General features: G+C 44.7%; 1 protein-coding gene across 1 annotated transcript; it reads left to right on the forward strand.

Moving 5' to 3' along the window:
* The first annotated feature begins 1222 nt into the window (after window positions 1–1222).
* On the forward strand, window positions 1223–2244 carry LOC142164540 (uncharacterized). Its single transcript, XM_075222381.1, has 2 exons — window positions 1223–1704; window positions 2214–2244. Exons 1-2 carry the CDS (start codon window positions 1223–1225, stop codon window positions 2242–2244), a joined length of 513 nt encoding a protein of 170 aa, XP_075078482.1.
* The last annotated feature ends 6508 nt before the right edge of the window (window positions 2245–8752 follow it).

The raw sequence follows: 8752 nt of genomic DNA on the forward strand, positions 1-8752 counted from the left end.
ACTATGGTCGCCAATGAGAAAAATGAGTTGATCCCCACTAGGACTGTCACTGGATGGAGGGTATGCATGGACTAACGGAAGCTGAACAAAGTGACCCACAAAGATCATTTTCCATTGCCCTTTCTTGACCAAATACTGGATAGGCATGCTGGACGTTCCTACTATTGCTTTCTGGATGGGTACTCAGGTTACAACCAGATTATGATTGCACCAGAGGACCAGGAGAAAACCACCTTCACATGTCCATATGGCACCTTTGCATTTTTCCAGATGCCATTTGGTTTGTGTAATGCACCGGCTACCTTTCAGTGGTGTATGATGGCTATATTTACTGACAAGGTGGAGGAATTCTTGGAAGTTTTCATGGATATTTTAGTGTTATGGGTGACACTTTTGAAGAATGCTTGGTTAATCTTGACAAAGTGTTGTCCCGATGTGAGGAGACAAATCTAGTGCTTAATTGGGAAAAGTACCAATTTATGGTCGAGGAGGGCATTGTCCTCAGCCGTAAGATCTCAAAGAACGGTATAAAAGTTGACAAAGCAAAGATTGAAGTGATATCAAAACTCCCTCCTCCTACTTTCGTCAAAGGAGTAAGGAGCTTTCTTTGGCATGCGGGGTTCTACCGAAGGTTCATCAAAGACTTCTCCAAGGTAGTGAATCCTTTATGCAAATTGTTGGAGAAGGATGCAAAGTTTGTGTTTAATGATGAGTGCATGAAAGCTTTTGAGCTTCTCATGTATAGATTAACTACCACTCTCATCATCACCGCACCCAATTGGAGCTTGCCATTTGAGCTCATGTGTGATGCTAGTGACATTGCGGTTGGAGCGGTCTTGGGGCAAAGGGTGAACAAGATGTTTCATTCGGTGTACTATACAAGCAAACTATGAATGATGCCCAGGTTAATTATACTGTGACGGAGAAGGAGTTGCTAGCAATGGAGAAGTTTAGGCCTTATCTCATGGGTGCCAAGGTGATTGTTCACACTGATCACACAACACTCTGTTACTTGATGACCAAAAAGGATTCTAAAGCTAGATTGATGAGATAGGTTTTGTTGATTCAAGAGTTTGACCTAGAGATTATTTATTGGATAGGTTGTGAAAACCAAGTGGCGGACCACTTATCCCGCTTGGAGGAGGAGGGGAGACCAAAAGATGGTGTCAAAATTAATGATGCATTCCCGGATGAACAACTCCTCTCAGTTTCTGTGAATAGTATGCCTTGGTTCGCCGATGTGGCCAATTTTCTTATGACCGACATTGTTCCGAGTGAGCTATATTCTAACCAAAGGAAGAAGCTTAAACGGGACATCTTGGATTACTACTGGGACGAACCTTATCTTTTCAAGATTTGTAATGATGGAGTGATCCGGAGGTGTGTTTGGGAAAAAGACCAAATGAGTATTCTTGATGTTTGCCATTCCTCGCCCTATGGTGGTCATCATGGTAGGGCGAGAACTACTTCAAAGGTTCATAGCTGTGGTTTTTATTGGCCTACTTTGTATAAAGATGCTGGTGAGCTTATCAAGAGATGTGATAAGTGTCAGAGAGCTAGTGGAATTTCCAAGAAGGATGAAATGCCTCTCACCACTATTTTTGAGGTTGACATTTTTAACGTGTGGGGCATAGACTTCATGGGACCTTTTGTGAGCTTGTGTGGCAACACTTACATTCTGGTGGCCATTTATTATGTTTCCAAGTGGGTTGAGGTCGTGTCTTTGCCCAACAATAAAGCCCGAAATGTGGTGGCATTTCTCAAAAAAAATATTTTCACATGGTTTGGCACTCATCGGGCGATCATCAATGATGAGGGTTCTCATTTCTGCAATAAGGCATTTGACACTTTGCTTACAAGGTATGGTGTCAATCACAAGGTCTCAACCCCTTATCATCCTCAGGCTAGTGGACAAGTTGAGGTCTCTAACAGGGAGATAGAGAGCATACTGTCAAAAACTGTCAATACAAATAGGACTGACTGGTCAAGGAAATTGGATGATGCTTTGTGGGCTTATAGGACCTCTTATAAGACTCCAATTGATATGTCTTCGTACCGGTTGGTATTTGGGAAGGCGTGTCATCTTCTAGTTGAGCTAGAACACAAGGCATGTGGGTGCTGAAGAGGTTAAATCTTGAGTGGGATGTAGCAGTAAATCTCTGGGTAGAGCAACTCAATGATCTTGATAAGTTCCGGTTTTATGCCTATTCCAGCTCGTCCTTGTATAAGGACAAGATGAAGTAATGACAAATATGCACAGAGCAAGGAATTCAAGGAGGGTGACTTGGTTCTCTTATTCAACTCTCGGTTACGACTGTTTCCGGGAAAGCTCAAGTCAAAATGGAGTGGCCCTTTTGAAGTGGTACATGTGACTCCATTTGGTGCTCTTGATTTGAAGAATAAAAATGGTGAAGTTTTCAGGGTTAATGTGCACCGAGTCATACACTACCTGGGAAAATTTGATGATAGACGCGTGGTGGCAATGATCCATCTCAAATGATTGATGGAAACCTGTATCATGCCGCGACGTTAAATCAGGCGCTTCTTGGGATGCAACCCATGTGTTTTTCATTTTCTTCTTTGTGTAGGATTTGTTTGGGACTAACTGGTTATGAGATGTGTGTAGGAACGTCTGAGGCAACTGGACCGCTGACCGTAATCAAAATTCCGTGGTCAGCGGAAGCATTTTACGGGGGCAAAATTTGGAAGCAGGAGCGGACTTGAAAATTCGAAAATGAGACTTCTCTAATGTTTCATCCGCATCTGCGGCGGCTTTTTTGCGGTCAGCGGACCTGTTTTGCGGTCGCGGCCATTTTTTTGCTCTCAGCGGCGGTGTTGCACAAACAACTCTTCATCCCAGGTAAAAGCGCGGACCGCGGTGAAATTCTACGGCCGCGCCAGGTAAGATTTGTGGGCCCCTGTGCTATTTAGTATAAATAGAAGGTCCTGAGACCTTTTACCCTTTTAGCTCCTTGCTCTCTCAAAAGAAATTTTTACTGTTCATCTACCCCAATTGAGCCCTAATCTACAATAACACCAAATTAGAGTCCATTTCCATCACTCAATACACAAATGGTATGATCAATTCATCAGTTGTTTTTAAATTTGTTCTTTTCTTTTCTTTCGGTTTTAATTTCTTCTTCTTTTCTTTTAGTTTCAACTAGGGTTCATTAGTGTTAATTGAATTAGGCTTAAATAGTTAGGATTAATTAGTTAATACCTAGAAGGGGTCAGTGGTGTATATGATGCCCGCTAATGACAAGAAAATTGAAACCCTAGGATTGCTCAATTAAATTTTGAATTTTGCGACCGCGGATGTAATTCCGCGGTCAGCGTTCTTGTGAAATCCTGTGCTACAATTGGTTTAAATTCCACTCTCAGTGGTGAAAAGTCTGCTGTCAGCAGACCTGTTTACACGGCCATGCTTCATTTTTGCGGTTAGCGAAATTAAAGTTCAGAGAAGTGTCAAAGTGGGTCCGCGCCCGCATTGTTTTTCCGCGGATAACGATTCAACTTCCGTAGCCACGCCCTAAATTCCGCTCTCAGCAGTTGTTCAACTCAGAGGTTAGGTAGTCTAAATCCCAGTCCTCCATGGCCGCATTCAAAATTCTGCTCTTAGTGGTACCTAGTACGCGACCACGCTTCTTTTTCTACTGTCAGCTAATATGAGATTTTAAAACACTGTCAATTTCTCATCTATTTTTTCTTTACTGCTTCTTTTAGCACCAATACTAACGATCTTTCACTGATTGTGTATGAAGATAATGGTCAAATCTAGAGTTGGAAGTGAGAAACAAAAAGGGAAAGCAGAGTCCTTCCGGGGTAGGGGACAAGGACAAATCAAATTAACCCTAGCAGTACGAAAATCCATTGGGAAAATGCGGAAGGATATCAAAGCTCCGGACAGAGCCACATCCCATTCCAAGGGTAGCGACTAATTACCGTGAAAATGGTAACAACAATTAAATTTGTAAATGAGATTCTAAAAATATGTGATCTATTTTTATGCTAGTTGTTAGAGTAGTTGATGCTAGGAGTATGAAGTTTAACAAAGAGATACAGGCTAAAACGGAGTAGTAATCAAACCGAGGGCTTGCTGCCCGGGCTTTAGACTGGTCGATGGAGGACCTCGGGGTCAATATCCGGCTCGAGCTCGAGCTATCGGGGGTCACTGGGGAAGGGATAACAGTTAGAATATAATTAAAGAAGGCTCTCTATGGCCAATACCAAGCAATAAATGAAGAACAAGTATGAAAGCAATAGATGTTAAGAATGGCCTCGAGCGAGTAAGTTAGAGAGAAGAAAGAGAGAGAGAGAGAGATATTATTGATCTTGTGTAGAATAGTTGGAGCAACAACCGCCCCTTACAAGGTGGTGAGGGTTCCCTTTATATAGGAGGAGAAACCGGTTATGGTACAACATACATTAATTATAAAAGTATGGAGATGGGACGGCTATTCGTGACGCATTGACACAGGCTCTAGGTAGGCCGGCTCTGTTAGACTTAGCCGTGTGCCTTGGGAATTACCCCTTTTACTCTTTCCTCAATCTTCATCTTCTTTGAGTCGGGCCTCGACAATCCCTGAGGGAGGTGACTCGATCGCAACTCCACATCCTCGGGGTCTCGAGGTATTCTCCTGAAGTGGCTTGATAGTAAGAAATTAAGCTCTCTGATTTTGCCGCATATTGATAGTCTTAGCATTTCCCAAAACGAAGTGATGGGAAATGATTCTGACACCTGACTCCACGAGCTTCTTGCAGTGACGTCATACCGATGATGCAACCTGTGGTGCGAGTTTTTGCGACAACCGGTATATCCCATGGACTTGCATTTTTGACATCATTCAATGCACTATCAATTCTCGTTCTCCAAGGTAAATGTACCGCCGTCGATTCAGTTCTTCAAGAACACAGTAATTGCGTCCACCAATCAGTCTTCCAAAGCCTCAATGACAGTGTTGTTGCCCCATATAAATGGGGGTGGTCTGGTGTTGTTTTCTTATCCAAGTACCTTCATCTGCTCATTCGCCCATTTCTTCCTATCTCTTCCTTTATCATTGAACATCATGTTTGGGGTTTGTGGCCTCAAGGCCGTTTGGCAGAGCTCCCGTAGGCCGTGTTGCGGCCTCTTGCCAGAGCTTCCCCTTGTCGAGCACGATCATGCCATCCTGTTGCTGCTATGGTTGTTGTTACGTCTGTTGTTGCTACCCTTGTTTGCTCTAGATGATAACATATAGGGGTCAACTTTCCTTGCTCGTGAAAAGCTCTTAGGATCATATACCTCTGCTCAGAAGGGGGCTCGAATTATACACTGCTGCTCACCTTCATACCCCCGCTCGACATGGCGCTCTGCCCTAAGCTGGTAGCTTACACGGCTAAGTGTTCCAAGAAGTGGATTCTAAGTAGCCGTGCAAGAGAGGCCGAGGCTCACCTGGTCTGTTGTCTCTCCAAGGTTCTCTTGGCCAGCGAGGGTCCTCGACCTTCGGCGAGCTATGACATTTTTTCATCCCTCCTTGCTTCTCGCCCTATCCTTTGGGGATATCAGTGTGGAAGGCCGGGATGAGGCTTCTGAGGATGCATGCCCGGAGGCGCTTGTTGCAGGAGGTGGACCCTCGAGAGTAGACCAGTTTCTAGGCCTTTATCACGCGTGTGCACCCTTTTGTTTCTTCCTTTCTGTGTAAGAACCCCTTGCGGGCTTTAGTAATTGTATGTAAGGAACCTTCGAGGGCCGTTGTAGCCGATATTTACCAAATATGAAGATGTTTCCTTTACTTCTGCTTTTGATTTTTGTCATGTTCTCGTATACTCTTGTGCGTTTGCGGAGATTTTGAATGTATGCCTCTATTGATGATTGCCGATATTTTTCTGGCCTTTGGTCAATAGAAATTGCTCCTTTCCGAGCTCATTGTTGTTCCTGGAATCAAGCCCGAAGTGATCCGATAAACCTGGATTATCGCGGCCCTTGAGCCCCATGGATATAGAGCATCGAAGCGAAAGTCGACTTTGGGCGCTCGGAGCTTTTACTTTGAGCTTGGCGTAGATAACCTTTTGAGGTGTTGTAGGCAGGCTTCTGAGGAAGGGGTTATTCGTATTTAGGCAATTTTCTGCAGTCGAGCCCTCGTGGGCGGAGCTTGAAGTGCTTATTTTTCTTTTTAGAAAGGAAAACCATGAGATCGGATATTGCCCCGAGCTCTATGATGGCGCTGAAGGCTTTCCGAAGCCTGACTTCTTTTTGATGGAGGTCCTCGAGGTCGGACACCCCCTCGGGATTGGAGATCATGCAGTTGGCTTCTTGAAGCCTAACTTCTTGTCGATGGAGGTCTCTGGGGTCGGGTACCACCCTGGGATCTGTACCGAGGCCGTTGGCCTCCCGGGGCTTACCTTGGATAAGCAAATCGTTGCTGCTTCCCACATATATGTGGGGTGGCTCTTGCTTCTTTGGAAGATCTCATTATTTTAGATAGCTATCTTTCTGCCTTGGCATCGGGTCCTTCGTTTCCTTAAGCGCAAAAGTGTTAGTGTAGGCCCCTGCTTCGGTCTACCAATTCTACCATAGCCATGGCAGCTACTTCAGGGCCGACCCGACGGGGAGGGGAGAGTTCGACTCTCAGTGCTCAGGTTTTTAACGAGGCAACGTCTGCGAGCTGCCTAAGGAAAACTCCACAAATATTCAAAACTTCTTTTGGAGGCAACTTTAAACGGTGAGGGGCATTCCCCCAAAAAGCTACCCGCTTGAAAAGGTCTTGAAACGCCAAATGGGTTTTTTATAGGAAAGTAGTGTACTGGGCCAAACGGTCAAACGAACCATGTCCATATAGCCAGGATCCCGTCGGCAAATACGTGTACTATTGTACCTAGCAATCAAAGAATACCTTTTGTCAAATACACCTTCGCAAAGTAAGGTAGTAATTCCTTCGCCGGAAACGTCCCGAACACTCGGGGACTGACGCCAGCAATTCAACACTCAGACAGCCTCCGGGTCGAAACTCCGAAATCACAAAACCTTCAGGTAAGGCAACGCAGAAATCGCCAAGCATCACCAATATCAAAGGTACCTTGGGTACTAGGAAACTGTCGTCGGTTGCCATGCACTCAAAAACCCAAGGCCGTAAGATCCCGAGTGAGCAAACTCGGTCTAGCAAATGTCTATTCAACACAATAACACGTATTCATGTCAAGAAATAAAAGAGTATCTTTCACCAAAAGCATCTCGTACTCCAAAAGAAAGTTCAGCATGATCACGACAAGGATCCCTCCACCAAGTACGTCCCGAAATACTCGGAGACTTAGCGTCAATAATTTGGCACCCGCATGACCTCAAGGTTGGAACTCCGGAATCATAAGGCTCCGACAAGGAAATTTTGAGCTCACGAGTAACAACCTTCGAGCCTAATTAAACCCGATGACTCAGAAATTGCCATCAATCGCCATACACTAGAAAACCCGAAGCCGTAAGACCCCGAGCGGGCAAACTCGGTCTAGCCAGATCCATTTTACATAGAAACAAAAACGGTAAGACCTCAACATGCATGATAGATTGTAAGACCTCAACAGGCATGGAAAAACTGCAAGACCTCAACAGACACGAAAAAACGGTAACACCTCAACTGGCATGAAATTTTTCATAAGACCTTACTACATGCATAAAACTCAATCCCAAAGTTTAGGCTATATGTCGCATTTGTAAGACTCCCGAAAGGGCATACTCTCGATGTAGACGCTTAAAACTATCACTCGGGATCAAAAAATGGCTCCGGTCAAACACATATGACTACGGTTAAAACAGCTGCACTAGCCAAATTAACGCGACTCGGGAACGCCCGACCATCGCTAATAAAATCACAGGCCATTACTTCGAATCTACTTCGAAAAGAACTAGTTAAAATAGGATACCCTCAACAGGCAAACGAGCTTCGGCCATGTCAGCTCCAAATCACAAGGCTTCGAGCTTCTCAGCCTACGAGCTAAACCTTCCGAGGTTCTCGAACATCGCCACTAACAACTTGAGATTGAGGTTCTTCTCGAACCGACGACGGGTCAGGCAAAATTATTTCAAAAAAACCTTAACGAGAGGAAAACAAAGCCTACAATATGCCCACGGACAAAAGCGTAAGAGCCATTGTCGCCAGCCAAACGAGCCTCAGGGCCGCACACTAAAAGGTCGTAACGACCAACAACGTAAGAGCCACTATTGCCAGCTTAAAAATTTAAAAATTGAGGATTAAAATGAGCTCGAGTCGTAACCCGATTCGGAGACCGGATCCAAAATAGTTAACTATACGTGCCTAAGGGCATAGCGTATGAGCCATCATCGCCAGCTCCACAAAGCCTCAGAGCCATCATTGCCATTGACGCCCGCCCATGCATGCTCAAAAAAAACTTGAGGGTCAATTATATCTTGAGTCGCAATACGACTTAGAGACTGAACCCAAAATAGTTAAAATATAAATGCCCAGAGGCAAGGTGTAAGAACCGTTATCGTCCACCCGTGCAGGTATAGGAGATTGAAGGTCAGGTAAGCTCGAGTCAATGCCTGACTCGGAGACTAAACCCAAAACAGCTGGGCAAAGCACAAAATCTCTAACACATACTTGTGTTAAAAATCGCACTTGACCAAGCATGAAAGAGCTCCGGATCCATAGGGCTCCCGCCAAACGTCAAAACTAGCCCGCCTGGTCGAAAGCGATCCAGAAAGAGACACAAAAGATATAAAGCTTCAAGTTTTCTTTTTACAAGCGCAAAAGGTGCATTC

This window comes from Nicotiana tabacum, chromosome 1, assembly GCF_000715075.1.
Source record: "Nicotiana tabacum cultivar K326 chromosome 1, ASM71507v2, whole genome shotgun sequence".
Lineage (NCBI taxonomy): Eukaryota > Viridiplantae > Streptophyta > Magnoliopsida > Solanales > Solanaceae > Nicotiana > Nicotiana tabacum.

Bases quoted from the DNA above. Each gene is read 5' to 3' on its own strand.
- LOC142164540 (XM_075222381.1), top strand. From the start codon at position 1,223: ATGCCTTGGTTCGCCGATGTGGCCAATTTTCTTATGACCGACATTGTT. The intron at 1,705-2,213 runs GTGGGTTGAGGT...TGCCTATTCCAG, and splicing joins GCCATTTATTATGTTTCCAA to CTCGTCCTTGTATAAGGACA.